The 20,828-nt window shown below is 54.7% G+C and overlaps 4 protein-coding genes across 4 annotated transcripts; 2 read left to right on the forward strand and 2 right to left on the reverse strand.

Moving 5' to 3' along the window:
- Positions 1–389: 389 nt before the first annotated feature.
- On the forward strand, positions 390–2,225 carry AtWU_00497 (purine and uridine phosphorylase; the record flags this gene model as incomplete). Its single annotated transcript, XM_035495613.1, has 1 exon — positions 390–2,225. The coding sequence occupies one exon, from the start codon at positions 390–392 to the stop codon at positions 2,223–2,225; it is 1,836 nt and encodes a 611-aa protein (XP_035351506.1).
- Positions 2,226–2,360: 135 nt separating this feature from the next.
- Positions 2,361–4,560, forward strand: AtWU_00498 (ankyrin repeat domain-containing protein; the record flags this gene model as incomplete). Its single annotated transcript, XM_035495614.1, has 3 exons — positions 2,361–2,938; positions 3,036–3,741; positions 3,802–4,560. The coding sequence occupies 3 exons, from the start codon at positions 2,361–2,363 to the stop codon at positions 4,558–4,560; spliced, it is 2,043 nt and encodes a 680-aa protein (XP_035351507.1).
- Positions 4,561–5,282: 722 nt separating this feature from the next.
- Positions 5,283–7,551, reverse strand: AtWU_00499 (GMC family oxidoreductase; the record flags this gene model as incomplete). Its single annotated transcript, XM_035495615.1, has 6 exons — positions 5,283–5,374; positions 5,438–5,500; positions 5,579–6,031; positions 6,097–6,997; positions 7,068–7,109; positions 7,189–7,551. The coding sequence occupies 6 exons, from the start codon at positions 7,549–7,551 to the stop codon at positions 5,283–5,285; spliced, it is 1,914 nt and encodes a 637-aa protein (XP_035351508.1).
- A 1,116-nt stretch (positions 7,552–8,667) lies between these two features.
- AtWU_00500 (lovastatin nonaketide synthase) lies at positions 8,668–20,629 on the reverse strand (the record flags this gene model as incomplete). The annotated part of the gene is made up of 3 exons (XM_035495616.1): positions 8,668–11,439; positions 11,523–20,270; positions 20,345–20,629. 3 exons carry the CDS (start codon positions 20,627–20,629, stop codon positions 8,668–8,670), a joined length of 11,805 nt encoding a protein of 3,934 aa, XP_035351509.1.
- Positions 20,630–20,828: the final 199 nt, after the last annotated feature.

Raw genomic sequence — 20,828 nt, forward strand, 5'->3', positions numbered from 1 at the left:
TAGTTCTACGGATGCGAGCAAAAGGAAGGGCTATTTCAGACCGGCGTGGGATGATCATGAAGCGGGGGTGGAAGAAGGTAATGGTGGAAAATTGCCAGTTCAGCAAATCAGGCATCAAGCCCACTGCAAGCTCTGCACTTAGTGTGATTATATGCAGGAAATGCATACTAAGTACACTGCCACGCCATCAGACCTGGCGGGGCTGAGAGATTCGCCGGTCGGACACTTGGGCGCTATCAATTGATGGCTTTCTTCCACTTTTCCCTCATCTGCACAGAAAAAAAAAAAAACCGTCTCGAGACTGATTCACCAACACCCGGGCATAAAGACGCTTGTTCTAATAAGTCAAAGCTGTGGGAAAAGCCCGTCACATCCCTACATCTCCTCGCATGGAGCATCGACAGCCTCATCTCCTGCATCCCCCCCCGAAGCGGAGGAAACTCGACTTGGGAGAGAGCCCCAGGCGACTCTCCCACGATGATTACACCATCGGCTGGGTGTGTGCTCTTGCCATTGAGGCAGCGGCAGCAATGGCCATGCTGGATCAGATCCATCCAGCCTTGCCCACCCACGCGCGAGACAGCAATTCGTATACCCTCGGGTCCATCGGCCGTCATAATATCGTGATCGCTTGTCTCCCCGCCGGCATCTATGGCACCACATCAGCAGCCACTGTCGCCAGCAATATGTTCATCAGTTTTGGATCGATTTGTCATCTAGTTATGGTCGGGATCGGGGGAGGGGTGCCGTCTGCATCGGTCGATATCCGGCTTGGGGATGTCGTGGTGAGCATTCCCACTCCCTGCTGCGAGGGCGTGGTGCAATACGACTATGGCAAGGCCATCAGCCAAGGGCACTTCGAAAGAACAGGCACTTTGAATAAGCCATCCACTGCCCTCCTGACAGCAGTCAGTAACCTTCGGGCGGCGGACCTCCGCAATGGCAGCCAGATACCCGTCCTGATATCTGAGATGCTGGCGCGTAATCCGCGGATGGTAGAAACTTTCACGTCCCCCGGCTCTCTGAGAGACCTTCTTTTTGCTTCAGATTACGAGCATGACCCAGCTGAGCCGACCTGCAAGTCTTGCGACCGTGAAAAACTAGTGATCCGGTCGACACGCAGCTCTGATCGGCCGGTTGTTCACTACGGCCTGATCGCATCCGGGAACCAAGTGATAAAGCATGCACAAACCCGCGATTTGTTAGCAGCGGAGCTCAATGGCATATTATGTTTCGAAATGGAGGCGGCTGGGCTTATGGACAACTTTCCAAGTCTTGTCATTCGAGGTGTTTCGGACTACTCAGACTCGCATAAAAACAAGGACTGGCAGGGCTATGCGGCTGCAACCGCGGCTGCATATGCAAAGCAGCTGCTTGCTACGATCGGTGTCTGCGGCCCTGGGCCTATCTCTGACCCTGCTGTTCCCGAGGCAATCACGGCTGCCCAGCACCGCGCATCGATGATGGATGCTCTGCGACCTGATCAACACGAGAGTCGGCAAGCTACGATAAAGCCTGCGCATGCCAAAACCTGCAAATGGCTTCTTGAGAAGCAGGAATACGTGAACTGGATGGACAGCAATCGTTTCCCCGAGCACCGTGGCTTTCTCTGGATCAAGGGAAAGGCAGGGAGTGGCAAATCCACTATGATGAAATTCGCATTTCTACAGGCCGATGCAAAAGTGGATGCAGACACCAAGGTCTTCTCATTTTTCTTCAATGCTAGAGGGGAAGATTTGGAAAAATCGACATTGGGGATGTACCGGTCCTTGTTGGCGCAAATGCTGGAAAAAGTCCCAGAACTCCAGGTACTCCTAGACGAACTTAACTTTGAGCGCTGGGACGAGAAGTATCCTTGGTGTCATGAGTTACTTCAGTGCACCCTCCGCCGGTCAATCTCACAACTTGGCGGTCGTCGTGTCATCTGTTTCATCGATGCTCTTGACGAATGCGAAGAAGAACAGGTCCGCGCCATGGTTGGTTTCATCCAATCCCTTGGAGAGCATGCGATATCATCAAAAGTCCGCCTTCACGTCTGCTTCTCAAGCCGTCATTACCCCCACATTGCTATCGAGAAGGGGCTTGAACTGATATTGGAGGATCAGGAAGGTCACGCTGACGATATCACTCGATACCTGCAAAGCGAGCTCAAAATTGGGCGCAGTAAGCAAGCCGAAGATATTCGACGCGAGATCCAGGCGAAGGCCTCAGGGATCTTCTTGTAAAAGGTACTTGTTGTGCGGATCTTGAACCGCGAATTCCAGCGCGGTCGCTTGCATGCCCTCCGCAAGAGACTTCATGAGATTCCGGCCAAACTTAGTGATCTTTTCAAAGACATACTGACCAGGGATACTGCGAACATGGAGGATCTCTTACTGAGTATTCAGTGGATTCTATTTGCAAGACGACCGCTCAAACGAGAGGAATTGTACTTTGCCATCCTTTCTGCCGATCCCGACAATTTGACGGAGGCCTGGGACCCTGAAGACGTAACTGAGCAGGATATCGATCGATTCGTACTGAGCGCCTCCAAAGGGCTCGCTGAGACAACTAGATCAAAAGCAAAGACCGTTCAATTTATACACGAGTCTGTCCGAGATTTTTTGCTGAAAGAGAATGGATTGCGCGAGCTCTGGCCTGAGCATCAGGGGAACTTCGAGGCATCCAGTCATGATCAACTGAAGCAGTGTTGCAACAACACCCTCCTTTCCGAAACTAGCAACCGCATTGCAGAGGAGCAGTATGTTGCATCTGCTTCCAGGGATGAGCTCAAGGCCTTACGGGGCTCTGTTTCTCGAAAGGTCCCATTCCTACAATACGCGGTCCACAATGTCCTTCAACACTCTGAAGCTGCAGAGAAGGGTGGCATCCGCCAGGGATGCTTTCTTGGCAACTTCAATTTCTCTCGCTGGAAGCGTTGCAGCAATTTTTTCGAGAGGTACAAAGCCCGTCGTCACACGGAATCTGCATGTCTTCCTTATATCCTTGCCCAATATGACCTATCGAATTTAATTCTGGCAATATGTAAAGACAAGCCATGTGGTTCTATACCGAGCAGGCGTGAACTTGACTTTCTGGTTTCCTATGCTGTTAGGAATGACCATAGAGAATTTCTCGATTCCATCATCCGAAGCCAGCTGCAAGACGCTTCAGCTTCCTCTACCGCTTGCATCGAAATGGCGCTCCGTTACACCCATCCAATTTGATCGAGAAGCTATGTTCGCGAGCCTCATGACACGTACCAATGTTAACCTCAATCTACAGGACAAAGATGGAAAGCAGTATCTACATTACGTGATCCAGTACGGCCGCGACTCCATGTTCGACCGAATGTTAGCTATGCGCGAGATTGACTTGAATGCACCCGATGTACACGGCGACACGCCTTTACATTACGCCATTCGATTTGAGCAACAATATATCTTCACCAAACTTATCACAATGGATCGGATAAATTTGAGTGTCCAAAACATGGCTAATCAGGCTTTATTACACTGTGCTATGCAATATGGACGGGAGAAGATGTTTGATTTACTGATAATGAGAGACAATGCCGATATTACTGCTCATTTATGCTCCGCTATCGAGCGTAATGACGAGCTTGTGTTCAATCGACTGTTAGCAACACGGCCCGTTGATGTAAATTCCACAAATAAATTTGGCAAGAAGCCAATGATACTGGCCATCGAACGCTCAAATCCTGCCATGATTAAGTCGCTCTTGGAAATGAGCTGCACGGAGGTAGGTGTTGCTCATCCTCGAAAGAAGCCCCATTGGCGTCTGGCGTTATTCTAAAATTAGTTGTTACGTCTCCAGGTACCCCTCTCCGAGCAAGGTTGGAACAGAATGCTTCAATGCGCAGCCCTAAATAGATGGGGTGAGATTGTAGAGCTACTAACTACCATGGATGACCTCTTCTCTCACTTGAATAGCCCGTGTGCAGAAGCCGTTTTGCTCTACGCCGCATGGAGTGGCAATAAGACCCTTGTGGATAGGATTCTAGCTACAGAGAAGCCTGATCCAAACGCAAAAGCCTTGGATGGGAAGACAGCACTTGCATACGCTGCATATGGAGGCTACACAGACATTGCCATGCAACTACTGTCAAAAGAAAACGTTGAACCTGATGTCAAAGATTGGTATGGAATGACACCACTTGCATACGCTGCATCTAGAGGCCACGAAGATATTGTTATGCAGCTACTCTCAACAGAAGGAATCAATGTCGATGCAGCAGATTCACTTGGAATTACGCCACTCATACACGCTGCCACTAGCGGCCACACAGCTGTTGTTCACATACTTCTGTATACAGGAAATGCCAATCCTGACTTGAAAGACAGATTTGGGTTTTCGCCCTTGTCTGAAGCCGCACTGAATGGTCATGAAGACGTGGTACGTCGGTTACTTGCAGTCCGAAGAGCTGATGTTCTCCCCGAGGATGTTGGGGGACGAAAAGCACTTTTGGCGGCGAAGGCTTATCAGCACGATAGGATTGTGAAGATACTGGAGGACTGGCTATCACCTTCCCCTCATTTCGAACAAAGATCAACTGCATGAATCACGTAAGACATCTCTTTTATTTCTGCTTGTATACATGAAAAAACATTATGAGGGTTGAAGGCCGCTTTCCAAACATATTCCTCTCGTTCATCTTGACCCAGCAGCGGACATACAATTTGATAGAAGACTTGGTCACACGGAAATTGAGAACGGAAGTTGTACTGCGCTATGAATAGGAAGGGGAAAAGTGGCATACCATAACTTAGCGTTGAACCATATATCGTGATTGCAAGTGGAACGGGACGTCAACTTGGCCGCGCGCAATGTGAGGTCATCGACTCTGCTCCAGGTAATATTGCCTTATTTGGAAAGCCGTTTTAGAGCAACTAGCTCTGTAACATAAGAGAAAACGACTTTCGTTTTGTCTCTGTAAGCGCTTGAAGATGTCTAGCATTTTTGGTAAGCTTAGCTCCCACGGTTGTGCTGCCCCCGGATCGTTCGAGTTGAAGCTCGTAGTTTCATCCTGTGGGCAAAAGTCGCCGAAGTAACACATTGCACGTCCTCCAAACTCTCATGTTCTCCCATACAGCATGGACTTAGAGGGAAATTATCGACCAAAGAGAGGCCATAATATCATTAATAAAGAGACTTATTCTACAACAATGGATGCAAGTGAATGTGGCCAGTGACAATTAGACAGTATAGTCTGCCAAAAGCACCTGTCGCAAGTATAGCACCATTTCCATAGACAAGGGCTACTATTTTGAAAGTCTAATCATCTACAAGTCCGTGCGCAGCTCATCGTGGCCTTTCTTCTTTCCGCTCTTCTTGTCGTTGATGATGTTATCGGTAATCTTTTCGGCCAACATGACTGCATTATGTTAGTGTCCCAAGTTCCATTGGTAGGTAACTGGTCTGTAAGAGGTAAACTTACAGGCAGGGGCAAGAGGCAGACCGGGGGGCAGGAAAGGGAATGCCGAAGGATCGACAACTCGGACTGAAGAGAAGCAGACAGATTAGCCAACCGTTTTCACCTGATTATCACAAGGGGACAAAAGGATAGATAGTAACCTACCGTTGTCTAATCCCTTGATTGAACCCCGACTATCACAGACGGCATTCGGGTCATCCTCACGACCCATGCGCAGGGTGGCCGCCGGGTGGTGCATCGAACGGAAGCTGTTCTTCAAGGCATGCTCAACTTCAGCCCAGGTGGCGGCTTCAGGACCAGGAGCAAACTCCTCGCCGATAATGATGGGCTCCATGGCTGGGTTTTCAAAGATCCGACGCATGTATTTGAGCGATGCAATTGACACTTCCAGATCGGTCGTGCTGGTAAGCCAGTGCGGGTGCACAATAGGCTTATCGCTCATCTTGGTGGAGCTGAGAGTGATATTTCCTACTGACATGGAAGTCATAGGAACGCCCATCAGGGAGGCATAGTTGTAGCCATCGTCTGGGTAGTCATGACCCAGCGGGAAGGAAACGACAATAAGTTCGGGCCAATCCTTGGGCAAGGAACCCAGGTCTTCGAAAGCCCCGTCAGTAAACCCATCTAAAGTGTGATAGAAAACAAAAACATCTAACACGTACCTGCTTTGGTCGATGACGAGAAGTTTCGCAGATCGCTGGGAATATCCACAATACCTCCAAAGTCGGGACCACAATTGGTCATCATGCCGGTGACGTTCTCTTTGAACAGATCTTCTTCATGCCAGCGCTTCTCATCATCCAACAGAATTGAGCTGGTTGGCGTTTTCACCCGATAGGCGACTGCGAAGACAATGTGATCGTGCATGTTCTGGCCCACCGCATCATTTTCCAGGACTGGATCAATGTTCAACTCTTGCAATTGTTTGGTTGGCCCAACTCCTGAGACCATAAGGAGTTGCGGGGAGAGTACACCACCACCAGCCAGAACCAATTCGTTCTTCGTTTCGATGGTGAACTGCTCAATTGACCGGGGACCGCCGGACTTTTTGGGAATTTCGCGGGTGACGGCCACTCCCGTGGCCTTGGTCCCATCGAACTGAATCTTTTCCGCGAGGGTGAAGGTGAAGATATCGAGCTTCTTCTTTGGCGGCGGGGCATTCTTGACGTAGGCTGTCCAGGAGGTGCTCCGGGTGCCGTCGGTGCTGTTGATGGTGTCTAGGATCCAGCTGGAGCCAAGAAGCTCGCCATTGGCATAGCTCAGGGTATGCTTGACCCCCAGAGCATCAAAGGCCTTGGCCAACCAAGTGCTGAAGGGGTGCACCCAGCGCGGGTAGGTAATCTCCAGAGGCCCAGTGCCCTTGAGGCTGGGATCATACTCGGGTGTAGCATTGGCCAAGCGCGTAGTGGAATTAGGAGGAGTAAACTTGATGGACTTGTCGAAATATTCCTCTGTGTTGGGGTAGGTCCAGGACTGATCCCCAACCTCATCGGCCCATTTTTGCATGGCTCCGTAGGTTGGACGCAGGTAACCAAAATAGGAGAATGCATGACTGCCACCAATCTATCTCAACAGTCAGATCAATATTGTAACAGTTCATAGAAGTAATGGCATAGCCGGGGAGATTACTGACCATCTTTCCACCAGTGAAGTTCAAGGCGCGGTTATTGGTTTCCTATGCAATGAGGAGTCAATGCTCTGCTGTATGATGGAAAGAAAATATTGGGTCTGGGGAGAAGGGCTAATCCTCATACCGGCGTCCCGGGGATCTCCCACCAATGTTCCACATCATCACGGGGAGGAGTGTTGCTGTTGTCAAAGAGTTCTGTGTATCCAGGAACTTGACTCAGGTTGCCTGTCATCTCCTCATAATAACCGCCCCGCTCCACGACGGCCACATTGTAATGTTCAGCCAGGCGGCCGGCTGCGATGAGGCCAGTTACTCCGCCACCGACTACCACGTAGTCATATGGCTCCGTCGGCTGGGGTGGGTTTTGATCCGCCTCAGGGCCCAGGTACTCTTGCAAGACCGGCCGGCGATGGTAGATATACGGGCTGGCCACCGCCGAACCGAGGCAGAGTGAGAAAAGGACGGCAGACTGCAGATGAGACCGCATCTTGCTTCAGGGCAGATTCTAATTTCTGTTCGATTGGCTAATGGACTGATCTAACAGCATTCCCCCGAAGGCCCTCTATATACATACTATCTGATGAAAGTTATGGTAATAGTCATGACGGATAGGGAGTGGAACAATCGCACTCGATGACGACCTCACAGCTAGCCGGATATCGCGTCAAGACTCCGTCCGGACCAGAATGGCATACTGTCTGCGATGGAGACTCGCCAAGCAAGATGAGAATGGGAGTGTTGGCCACACGTCGTCTGGCGACTCAAAACTGTCATCAGTAGGCCAAAACTACCATTGCCTTGTTACTCAAGTTGCCTAGACGGGGCCATAGAATATAGACCACAGAAGTCTAAATGTAACTGCCGGTTGGCGTGCCAGTGGCGGAGCGGAACGTGGAGAAGCAGATTTTGTTCGAGATTGATAGTGAAGTCGTTCGACTACTGAACTAAGCTTACCCACGGACTTGTCAACAAGTCATGGCGTCAAGGACGAGTTGGAGGTTGTGCTAGCGGATCCTGGGTACTCGGTCCGCGGAGAGAATGAGGTGGATCAGGGTTACATGACGTGAAATTCAAGGTTGCCTTCGGTCCGCTCCCGTGAGCCTAGTCGTACCTTGCCAGGTCGACTCATCCGCGGATACATGAATCAAAAAGGGGTCTAGTCTAATCCAAGGCGGTAGAAACTAGATTCATACATTTTTCAACTGTTTGAAGGAAATGAAACGTCGGCGGTATGCAACCTGAATTCAACAAACTCTCTCTCCCCAAGTGTGGCCCTGAACCAGGAAGTGCTATCAAAAGACCCATACAGCGGGGATCTTCAAATGGAAGACGTCAAGAGGATACATGTATGAGATCAGAAAGCGACAATGACGTGGAGAGCTACGTGATTGACTAGGGATTTGAGTTGACATGCCGAAAGGTTTCATCACGACTGATCTTGTCATTCAGATTAGAGATACTACTTCACTATTTGCATCAACAGGAAAGACGCCTTTCAGGAAGAACAGGCCGGTCCCGGTGGCCTATGGAGACACAACTAATTAGGTTTTAGATCCCACAAAGCAACGAAACACTCAAATCAAAACAAACATAGTACTAGCTTCTAAGCAGTCCCCATCCACAAGTCTCTCAAATAATTTTCATCCACAGGAGGGCAAGCCACAAGTTCCTTCTTGTCTGCCAGTAAGGCATTTGCCTTGCGGCAGTTTAGAGCAAACATGTTGTGCCCATTGAGGAAATAGTTTCGCAAAGTCTCGAGACGCAGCTGCTCATCTTCGCCGACCGCCTGCTCCAGCGCCTCGAGCCAGCCCTCCACGCTCACGGAGCGAGCGCTGTGGCCATCACCTCGAATGGCTGCTGCCAACCGAGGCAATTGGTCAAGCGAGAGGGGCTTGGGGTTGGTAATGTGGAGGACCTCCAGCCCGGCGGGTCGAGTGGTGTCGTGCACCGCGGTTAGATGGCCCAATACGTCCGCGAGATAGTTGACGGGAATGAAATCGACCACGAAAGGAACATCGGACGTGCCAGCCTGAGGGACGACCCCATGACGCACCATGTCCATAACCATACCACGCACGATATCCTGGTCAGAGGAAGGGACGCCAGTCACGGTGTTGCCCGAGATGGCTGACGAACGGTAGATGGTGACGGGGAACCCACGCGCCGCGGCCCGCGTGAGGAGCATCTCCGTGGCCCAGCGGGTCTTGAAGTAGCCATTGTCAACGGTCGCAGGAGGAGCGAAGTGGATGGGACTGATTTCGTCGACTTGAATGCTGGAGAAATTGCGCTGCGACTGCTCCCAGGATTGCAGATGGGGAACACTCCAGGTGGACAGGTAGTGAATACGGCTGCCCCGGGCCCCCAGATTAGCCAGCTCGATGAGGGTAAGCGCTGAAGTCGTGTTAAGGTGCTTGAGATCATGGTATGTCTTGAGCAGGGACACCTCCGAGGCCAGATGGTATATCGCATGGATAGAGATGGCAAGGCGCTGGAAGTCGGCGGCAGCGAGGCCAAAGTGGGATTCATGGGCCAGGAATCCGGGAACGACTTGGATGCCTGTCAGAATACGCTCCGGCGTAAGGGCCCCATTAAGCAGCTTGTACTCCATGAACTTCTGGAAAATCTGTCCATGATCGAGCGGAGCATAGCTGCCCAGCACGTAGACAGTCACACCGGGCCGCTGGGTAAGGAGATGGGCTAGTAGATGGACACCCGAGAAGCTATCGGCACCGGTCAGTAGGAGGTTGGTCACGGCTGCAGGAGGATGAGATTCGGAAGGATGGAAGCGATCATCCATGGGAAGGGTTGTCTCTGCAGTCCAGTCAATGGCTTCTGCGCTGTGACTGCTCATGGCCTTCTTTGCCTTGGCCTTATTGTCGTCGTTCTTCATCCCTTCTTGGCTGGGGGCCTCTGCTCCACGGAGCTGTCGGTCGATCAAGTCGGCAATGTGCTTAGGAGTAGGTTCTTGGATCATGTCCTGCAGGCTTAGTGTCACTGGGTATTCCCTTCTCAGTCTGCCTTGTAGACGTAGGAAAAGCAGACTCTGGCCTCCCATCTGGAAGAAGTGGCTAGTGGGGTCAGGTGGCGCGTCTAGCTTTAATATGGCCTGCCACGCACGGCGGACCGCGTCGAGGGTCTTTGGCTGGGCCTTCTGCGGAGCCGATTGCTTTGTCTGACCAGAGGCCGTCGGGGTGGCGGAAGAGGAGGCTGAACTGTCTGCTGCTTTTTGGATCGGACGAGTCAACTCGACCGGGCATGTAAGTAGACTACGTCGGTCGGTTTTACCACTGGTGGTGGTTGGAAGAGCGTCGAGGAACTGGTAGGCACTGGGCAGCATGTAATTGTTCAAGGAACCCTTGGCCCGTGCCTGCAAGAGCACAGCATATGCGGCCTTTTCGTAGTTGGTGGGCAGGGGTTTCTTGGGCACGACGAAAGCTATCAGCTGTCGATCATCCGTTAGCGAAGCTGGATCCTCGTCCTCCGTCCGGGCCACGACAGCCAGGTCAACGATTCCCTGTCCCTCAGAGGTAAAGGATTCGCGATGCAGAACATGTTCAATCTCCCCGAGATCAATGCGCAGCCCGCGCAGCTTGACCTGCTTATCACCCGAGATGCGGCCCAGGAATTCTAGTTGGCCGTCGGGCAAGAACCGACCACGATCACCCGTACGGAAGAGCATGGTCCAGCCACGCTCCTCATCGTCGAGGCTGCAGAAGGGATTGCGCACAAACTGCTTACGGTTAACCTCGGGACGATTCCAATAGCCCTGCGCCACTTGCGGACCGCCGATGCAGATCTCCCCCACGAATCCCGGCGGTAACGGGTTCATGGCGGCGTCGACGATGTAATGACGGCAGTTGCCGAGGGCATAGCCGATGGGGATGTTGAGCTGCTTTGCCATCGGTCCTTCGCAGCGATGGATGGTCGTCTGGACCACGGCTTCGGTGGGTCCCCAGCAGTTGTACAGCGTGGCCGAGGTGCCTAATTTGTGAAAGGCGTCGGCCAGGCGCGCGGGCAATCGCTCGCCACAGAGCAGAGAGATACGGTAGTTGGGATTTGCGGCTATGGCGGCGCCATTGTGCTCAAGAACGAGGGCCAATTGGGTCGGCGTGAAGTAGGTGAAGGTCACGGCGGCCTCGCGGATGTAGTCACCCAGCTGTACGGGGTTACGGCGTGTAGCCTTGGTGGCAATGCAGAGCTGCCCTCCTGCTGTCAGGGCCCACCATAGCTCTCCTACAGATAGGTCGAATGAGGGAGAGATCTGGTGTAGGAATCGGTCTCTCGAGTTGAAATCAAAGTGTTGCTGTGCGGCTGCCAGCATTTCAACGAGGTTTGTCTGGGACAGACGGACGCCTTTAGGAGTTCCAGTGCTACCCTGTATTTCGCGGAGAGATAAAGGGATCCGTGGGTTAGCCTTCGTGAGCCGTATCTTAGATGTGACAGCCTATATCAACTTACCGAGGTGTACAACATGTAGCACGGGTCGCTGGGAAGGGGGTGATGCACATCGGACAGCACGCAGGTGGCTGTGGCATCGCGGATACTCAACAGGGCATAAGATCCCTGACTTTGGGCCCTGACCTGGGACGCCAGTCCGCGACAGGCCTCATCAAAGAGCAACAACCCCATTTCGGAGTCATCCGCAATGAATGCCAAGCGACCCACCGCCATAGTCGAGTCCATGGGCAGGTACCCGCAGCGGTTGAACAAGATACCGAGCATGGAGACCACGAAGGGTATGCCGGGTTCCGCCAGGATGGCCACATGTTGTCCTGGACGAATGCCTGCATCTTGCAGCGAGAAAGCCAGGCGCCGGGCAGCAAACACGAGATCCCGATAGGTGATGCTCTCGCCCTCGGATGTGCTCGCCGCCACAGCCGTTGGTTGGGTGTCAGCAAAGCCGAGCACTCTTCCAATGATCGAAGTATCCTGCCAACTATGGGCCCGCAGCGGGTGATTCCAGAATTGGACGCTCAGCCGCTCGATTTCACTTGCGCCGGCAAGAGGTACACTCGGAATAGGCTGGCGGTGGTCCTGAACGAGGGAGCACAGGAAGGTGTGGAAATTCTCAAAGAAGCGCTGCATGTCTTTTGCTCCGTACAGGGTGGTAGAGTATTCCAGCTGCAGCTGTAGCATGTGCTCTGCATCTTCGCGCGCCTCCAAGCTCAGCTCACAGGCCGAAGGCATGTTCTCAGCCTCAAGCTTGTGCAAAACAAAGTCGCCGGCTTGATAAACGGCCTGGCCCTCAGGCTGCTGGTAGTTGACCATCACCTGGCCCAACGGAGAATGTCCTAGGCTCCGGGGGACCTTGGTCTCGCTGACAATCACATCGAAGGGAACCATGCTGTGGGACATGGCTTCACGGATGCGCCCGCTCATGGTGCGAAGCAGCTGCTCAAAGGTGCCCACGCAAGCATCCTGGCATCGGATGGGAGTCATGTTTACGAAGAAGCCTAACAAGTCACTGAACTCTGCGTGTGGCCGGTTGCCATCTACCATCAGCATGGTCAGGTCCGGATCTTCGGTGAAGCGGTAGAGGAAGGCCCGGAAGGCGCTAAAGATGAACTGGAAGGGACTGCTTTGGGCCTGGGTGCAGATTCGCTTGATTCGCTTGAGCTGAGATGCGTCAATCTGGACGGCGAGCTTCTCGCGCGAGTAATCGTCGACCGCGGGGCGTTCGGTCAAGGCGAAGGGGAGCAGAGGACTGGCGACGGGAATGCCGGCTAGCGTGCGTCGCCAGTAGTCAATATGGGATGCCATCAACTCGGACTCGAGCAGCTGATTATGCCACAGAGTGAAGTCGGCATAATTGATCTTCGGGGCAGGCAGGGAATTGAGACTCCGGCCACTGCGCAGGGTATCATACAAGGTCGATATCTGCGTGAGGAGGGGATCGGTATTGGCGCGGTCAGTGCAGATGTGGTGCATTATGAGCACCAGTGCATAGTTTCCTGGTGTCACCTTAACGAGGGTGGCATCAATCAGCTGGCCGATTTCAATGTTCAGCTGTATGCGCTTCAGCGTGGAGACCAGGGCTTGCAGGGCTTCTGTTGGGTTTTCTGCAGCAGACACATCCCGGAACTTGACCGTCAACGGAGAGGGAGGGAGGACCGTCTGCTCCGCATACTCGTCTCCCTCCTGGTAGGCCGTGCGGAGGATTGGGTTTCTTGCCTGCAGTTCGAATAGCGTTTGACGGACGAGAGAGAGATCCGGGGTTCCACGCAGATGCATGGTCACTGGAATATTCAGGAAGGATTTGTCCTCAGCAAAGCTATGGGCGAACCAGAGACGGTGCTGAAAGGTGGACAAGGGCAAAGGACGCGACACATCTGCCGTAGGGATGCCGATGGTGGTGACATTGCCGCTGCTTCCTGGGGACGAGCTTGAGGATGCAGAAGCAGCAGCGTTATCGGCCTTCTTGGGCGCGGACTGGCCAGTCTTCTTCTCCTGCTCGCCGTACAGGCGCACGGCCTTCTCAATCAAAACACGAATGGACGGAGCCCCCATCACATCGAACAAAGCAACGTCGACGCCCAGGGACTTGGTAAACCAGTTGCGCAGATCGACCGCCAGTAACGAGTCGAGTCCATAGATGGGATCCGCCGGTTTCAGCGACTCCTTGCTGGCGCCCAGGGAGACGGCCAGCTTCTCGACAAAGCGCTCCAGCAACAGACCAGCCCGCTGTTCCGGGTCTGTAGTCTGCGCGAAAAGAACGGGCAAGCTGACCTCTCCAGGCTTCTGGCCTGAATGCCGATCGAAGTCATGGTTCTGATAGAGGTTCTTGAACAGGGAATGAGAGGCCCAATACACGTCGTCACGCGTGAGGATGACTCCGGTTATTGTCTGATAGAGGTCGACGCCGCGATCGGAGACCACTTGAGACTGGCCATCCCCGAACACGGCCTCTTCGACTTGCTGCATCAGCTCTTGACCGTTGACGCCGTCAAAACCTTCTTGCTCCATGAATCGCTCCAAGGCCGCTGCCTCGGCAGCGACACCCATGCCAGTGATGCGACCGCAGTTCATCGTGGAAGCAGGCAGCCCAATCTGGCGTCGGTACCGCATCAGAGCATCAAGATAGGTGTTGGCTGCAGCGTAGTTGCCCTGGGACCGCGTGCCAAAGCAGGCTGAAACCGAGGAAAATGTCACAAAGAAGTCCAGGGGCAGGCTCTTGGTGGCCTGGTGGAGATTGAAGGCGCCAACCACCTTGGGCTGTACGCACTGATGCCATTGCGCGTAAGTCATGTTCTCCAATGCGGCATCAGCCAGCACCATGGCTGCATGGAAGACTCCACCCAGGTTGCGAATTCCACCCACACAGGCTTGCACATCGGCCGGATTGGCCACATCCCCCTTATACACGGTCACGTCAATACCGTGTGCCCGCAGCCACGATACGGTGGCCTTGGCCTCAGCGCGAGACTCGCCAGACCGCGACAGAAAGACCAAATGCTTAGCATTGCGTTGCAGCATCCACTCCGCCAAGGTGCGGCCCAGCCCTCCCAGACCTCCTGCCAGCAGGTAGGTCTTATCTGGGTGGAACTGGTTGGCGCGCCGACTCCAGGTGGCAGGCCTGACGGGCACCTGCGTGTCTTCGCGAGCAACCAGTACCACTTGGCCAATGTGCTCCCCGGTTTGCACGAGACGGAAGGCTTGAGGGGCGTCGGAATAAGACACGCCCCGGATAGTTTCGGGGAGCCCCAGCTTGCCGACATGACACAAGTCACAGACCTCTTGGAAGAGACGGGCCCCAAGGGCCTGGTCGGTGGCATACAGGTTCACCAAGTCAACGGCCGCAAATAGGACATTGCGCTGGAAAGGTGCCATTTCCAGCATGGCATTCTCCCGGATGTCGTGCGTACCGATCTCCACGAACCGGCCAAATGCGGCCACACAACGCCAGGATCCATGCAGCAGCTTGCCCGTGAGACTATTCAGAACGACGTCCACGCCGCGGCCGCTGGTCAGCTTCTGCACCCCATCCACGAAGCTGAGGTCCTGCGACGAAAATATCCGATCTGCTGACAGTCCGTATCGCTTGGTTAATAGGGCGCGTTCCGCCTCTGAGCTGGCAGTGGCGATGATACTGGCGCCCACCATCTGGGCAATTTGGACGGCCATCTGGCCCACCCCACTGCCCGCGGCATGAATCAGCACGCTTTCCTTGGCTTGCAGGCGGGCGATTTCGATCAATGCATAGTAAGGGGTGACCAGGATCTGGGGCAGAGCTGCCGCGTCCTCGAAGGGCATAGGTCCCAGTCGGAAGCAGCACGAGGCTGGATTGCGGACGACCGAGCGATGCGCCCCTTGACCCGGGCGAATGGACAGCACCTTGTCGCCCGGCTGAAACTTGGTCGGATCCACGAGGTTCCCTACGCGTCGCACCAGACCGGCGCATTCATCGCCCAGGCGATAGTCGTCAATGGCACCCGTGGCGGCCGCGACATCACGGGCTGACACCGTGGAGGCCTTGACTTCGATCTCGATCTCATCTGGCCCTAAGTCATCCTGCAGCATCTCATCGTCGTCTTCCCAGACCAAGCTCTCCAACCGGCCCACTTGACCGACGGTCAGCTTGATCGGACGCTGTCTGCTGAACGACTCCAGCTTCGGCCCTGAACTGACACCGCCACGAACCTTGGCATTCAGTGCATCATCGGCTTCGATGCGTGGGATAAACAGGGTGTGCTCGCGCAGGGACCATTCCTCGTCTACAATGTCGCGATTCAGCAGTTGCGTAATGAAGGGGACCACAGAATTGGGAGAAGATTTAACTGGCACATCCAAGGTGACAATGCGGGATCCTTCATTCTCGATGCGGGCCACGCGCATCAGGCCAATGATCATGGCGCTCACCGGGTTCTCGGGCACTTGGTCAGTGGCACCTTCAAGGAGCCATACAAGGTTGAGCTGGGGCCGCAGTAGCAAGGCTCGTGCTGCATCAAATACAGATTCGCTGGTGGAATCCCGCATCATGAACAGAGGGCTGTCCAAGCTGGCCAAAACAACGACATCAGCGTCTACAAGTGACATCTTGGATACCTCGTTGAACCCTATACAGGAGGTCGGGCGATGTTTCAGGGAGGCCCCGAGGCGGGAGATGAGATCAACCGTCCGGCTGGAGGGGGGAGATGCATGGACGATCACCAGTGGCCTGGAACTGGATTCATCAGGGGCGGTCATAGCTGTCTTCCAGACCGAAGCCTGGTCAGTCTGGAGACGCCTCTCAAGCTGGGGCTCCGAGAACCCTAGAGGCGCAATCACCTGGCCGTCTTGCTTGAGGAAGGACACCACACTGCGTGATGTGGGAGCTGTAATAACGGCAAGGTCGTAGCCCTGCTCAGTTGGCTCCTCCAGAAGAACCAGTCCTGGCCATCGGCCGGCGAGCTGCTCCCATGCTTCGCCTGCTGAGCAGCCACCATCCGCAGTGATGGGGGTGAGGGTTTTGAATCGGCGTCGCTCTTGGCTGGGGCCACTCAGGGCCTGGAGAACCTGCTCCGTCTCTTCAACCCCATTGGTGACATGGAGAATCTGAGTGTTGGGGTGCTGGTGAACAAACATATCGACTAGTTCCGCCCGAGAAGTTTTTGCCAGCCGGGGGGTATCAGCGCTGAGCTGATCGAAGGCCACCTGCCAGCGCGTGCGGAAGAATAGAGACCGGTCATTGGCATCAGTGCCACTGCCAAGCGAAGTCACTCGCAGGCCTGAGAAGGCCAGAAGCGGTTGGCCAGTGGCCGCCATCTCGACGTGCAGCTGGCTGATGGCCGAGCGGAAGCCAGACTGCTGCGTTGCGGTGTCCACCCATACCTCCTGCGGCCCGACAGCATCCTTAAGGGCCAGCATGGTTGGATAGATGTGGCAGCTCTCCACGAAGGTAGGAATAAAGGCGGAATCCAGGTCATGACCCAGCACTTGCTCCAGAGCCGGGAAGATAGTGTGGAAGGTGGCATCCAGCATCGTGGGATGCACAAAGGTCACATCCGCTGGTTGCTGCGCATATTGATCCGGACTGAAAGTGAGGCTGGCGCAGGCAAAACCGGGCCCGGATTCGATGCTGCCGGTCAACAAGCGGAACTCATTGCCATACTGCAGGCCGATGTCGCTGAGATGGCGATAATAGCGACTGACAGGCGCAGAGGCTGTGCTGCTTTTCAGTCGCTGGTCGCGATCGGGGGCGGCGAGGATAGTGGACGGTTGGTCGACGGCCACCAGTCCCGAGCAATGCTCCGTACAGTTATACTGGCTGTCATAAGAGAATATCTTGAACTCATACCAAATATCGGACCGTGACATGGCGGAGGTGACCTGGGGTTGCAGGTCGACGATCAATTCCCTGCCCATGTCCGAGTCGTCGAGCACCAACGCCGCCTTGATGGATACGTTGCGCAAGGCAAACCCTTGCGCCGGCTGGATGCCTCCGCGGGTGCGCGCCACAGCCTCGAAGGCCAGACTCATGTAGCCTGCCGCCGGGAAGAGCACCTTGCCGTCGATGACATGATCCGCCAGCCACGGCAGCTCGCGCAGACGCAGATAGTTGCGCCACCGCACGTGGTTGTCGATGGAGCCGGCCATCTGATGACCCAGCAGACTGTGGCGATGTGTGCGCAGTCGGTGGTTGTGGATCAATCGGGTTTCCGCCCAATAGCGCTCGGAGTGATCCCAGGCATAGCTGGGGAGGTCCTTCAGGCGACGGCCTCGAGGTGCGATGCCGATAAGACCCGACTCAGACAGGTAGGCATCGCTGTTGACAGCTGGCAAGTCAACGGGGTAGCCAACCTGGAAGAGCTGCCCGGCGAGCCCGAGGAGGCCGTCGTAGTCGGGAGTGCCACGCGTGAGGGAAGAGAAATAGGGAAGGTCCATGTTCAGACTCTTCATCACCTGCCGGGCCGGCCCCTTGAGGGCTGGATGGGGTCCGATTTCCACCAGCACATCCACATTCTGATTCTCCGAGTCGTCCAACAGGATACCCACCAGGGCATCAGAAAAGCGCACGGTACCTGTCATGTTGGACGTCCAGTACTCCGCTCCCATCTGATCGGCATCGGCTACGCGCGCCGTCACACTGGAGAACATGCGGGCCTTATCGGAGGGCTGCGACGAGAAGCCCGGGCAGTCATTCAGTGCCTTGGCGTAGGCTGGGGCCAGAGGGAACATGTGGTGGGAATGGAAGGCCTGCGCGACCTGCAAGCGGCGGGCGAAGATTTTGCGGGCTTCCAGGTTCTTCTGGACTTCGATAATGGCATCCTCATCGCCGGACAAGGTGACACTGGACGGGCTGTTCACGGCGGCAATGACAGCTCTGCCCTTGTAGGCCTCTAACTCAGCCAGGGCCTCTGTCTCACCCAGACCAACGGCCATCATGGCTCCAGGAACAGCATCTGGACCGGCCTGTGCAGCGCCACTGGACATGTGGAGCCCCCTGTAGTACGCGGCGTACATGGCGCTTTCGAAGGAGAGAATGCCAGCTGCATAAGCGGCGCCCATCTCGCCGGACGAGTGTCCGACAACGGCGGTGGGCTCGACACCCCAACTCTTGAGAAGCTCGAGAATGGCCAGTTGCAAAGCGGTGCAAATGGGCTGTGACAGGTGAGTCTGACTGAGTTGGGAGTCCTCCTTGGTCCGGGAGAGCTCTTCCACAACCGACCATTGGGGTCCATCGGGGAGCGCTTTGAGCACCTGGTCCGTCCGTTGCAGGGTCTGAAGGAAGATTGGAGATTCCTGCATTAGCTGGCGACCCATGGCGTACCACTGCGCACCCTGACCCGTGAAGACGAACCCCAGTCGTGGGGACTGCTTGTTGGCTTTGGTCCAGGCCGGCACTTTGCGCAAGCTATCCTTGATGGAGGTGACATTCTTTCCGATGGCATAAGACCGCTGGGCGTGCATCGAGCGGGAGGTGGACAGACTTAGGGCCAAGTCGGCTATATCGCAGCCCTCGTGTTTGTCCAGATACTCCACGAGCTTCTCGGTCCAGAGGTTCCCAGCTTTATCCGTATGGGAGGTCAAAGGCACAAGGAACGGGCGCTCGTGCGCCGCCGCCTTGAAGGCGGCTGGGATAGCTATAGGCGGTCGTTCCTGGATGGTGTGAGGCCGGTAATCCTCCAGTACGACATGTGCATTGGCACCACCATAGCCGAAAGAGTTGATGCTGACGCGCCGGTGACCGTGTGCGTTGAGGGGAAATTCAACCAGCTGAGTGGGAACCTGGATCTGCCATTCGTCAAACTTGATGTCGGGGTTGGGAACCTTGAAATGCATGTTGGGGGGAATCTGGCCCTTCTCCAGGGCCATGGTGGCCTTGATAATGCCGGCCAGCCCAGAGGCCCCCTCTGTATGACCGATGTTGCTCTTAATCGAACCCACATATAGTGGCTGCTGGCGTCGCTTGGAGCCAAACACAGTCCCCAAGGCTTCCGTTTCCAGGGGATCTCCGCGACCAGTTCCCGTTCCATGGGCTTCTACGTAAGTGGTGTCAGCCGGGTCCAAGCCTGCCGACTGGTATGTCTTCCTAATGAGCTCCTCTTGTCCCGCGGCAGAAGGGAGAGTGATGCCCTGTTTTGTCCCGTCATGGTTGGATCCGGTCGCTCGAACGACCGCTCGAATATCATCGCCATGCAGCTCCGCCTGTCGCTGTCCGCGTAGTATGACTGCGCAGACACCGTCACCCCGCGCGTAGCCCTTGACACCAGCGGCAAAGGCACGGCTACGGCCTTCCTCGGAGAGCATGCCTAAGTCTGTCATTGTGATAAAGATGTTTGGGTCAAAATGGAGGGCTGAGCCCACAATTATGGATGTATCGCAATCCCCACTTTGGACAGACTGTGCTCCCAGATGAAAGGCCACCAGGGACGAGGAGCAGGCAGTATCAATGGTGAGACTCATTCCCTGCAGATTGAAGACGTAGGAGACCCGGTTCGACAGGATAGCATTGCCCGTGCCGGTCACGGTGTAACTCGGATAGTGTTCGAGATCTTTGGTCAGCATCGCATTATAATCATTGGTAAAGGACCCGCATAGCACAGAAGTGCGTGAGCCGTTGATTTCTTCCAAGGTAATTCCGGCATCTTCCAATGCCTCATAGACCACCTCAAGGATCAGTCGTTGTTGGGGATCCATTGCCTCGGCCTCCTTGCCTGAGATCCGGAAGAAACTTCGATCAAAATGACCCAGGTCCTGATCGAGATAGTAGCCATATTTTGCGTTGGTCTGGTGCGTTCATCAGCGTAACATGCTCGGACACAGCGTAGCGACAGGGGTATGGATTGGGAACTCTCACTGACCGTGCCCTTATGGGTGCCATCTGGATGAAAGAAGTTGTCGACGTTGAACCGATCCGCGGGCATTTTGCATCGCACATCCTTCTGCTGGACGATATTTTCCCAGAGTTTGCTGGGCCGGTCTGCACCTGCAACACGGCAGGCATAGCCTACCAGGACAGCCGGGTTGGGACCATCGATGGAGGTAACCGAGGACGCTGACTCAAAAGGAGAAAAGCCCGGCGAGGACTCCTTCGTAGAGACCTCTGGCTCTTGGGAAGTTCGTCTCCCTCTTAAATCTCCAGCCATGGCTTTCCAGGCGCGGATAGAAGGGTCGAGAGGGCAGGAAAAGTAATTATTATCAATATTAGGGCAAGAAGGCGGAAAAGGGAACGGTCCAGTCGAGAGGCATGAAAATATATTCTACGTATTGAATGAGCGAAAGCGGGAAAGACAGAGAGTTTTAAAGTCACGACGGAGATGGAGGTGAATAAGGGTAGCAATTGAT

The sequence above is a fragment of the Aspergillus tubingensis genome, assembly GCF_013340325.1.
Source record: "Aspergillus tubingensis WU-2223L DNA, scaffold_1, whole genome shotgun sequence".
NCBI classification, from domain to species: Eukaryota; Fungi; Ascomycota; class Eurotiomycetes; order Eurotiales; family Aspergillaceae; genus Aspergillus; species Aspergillus tubingensis.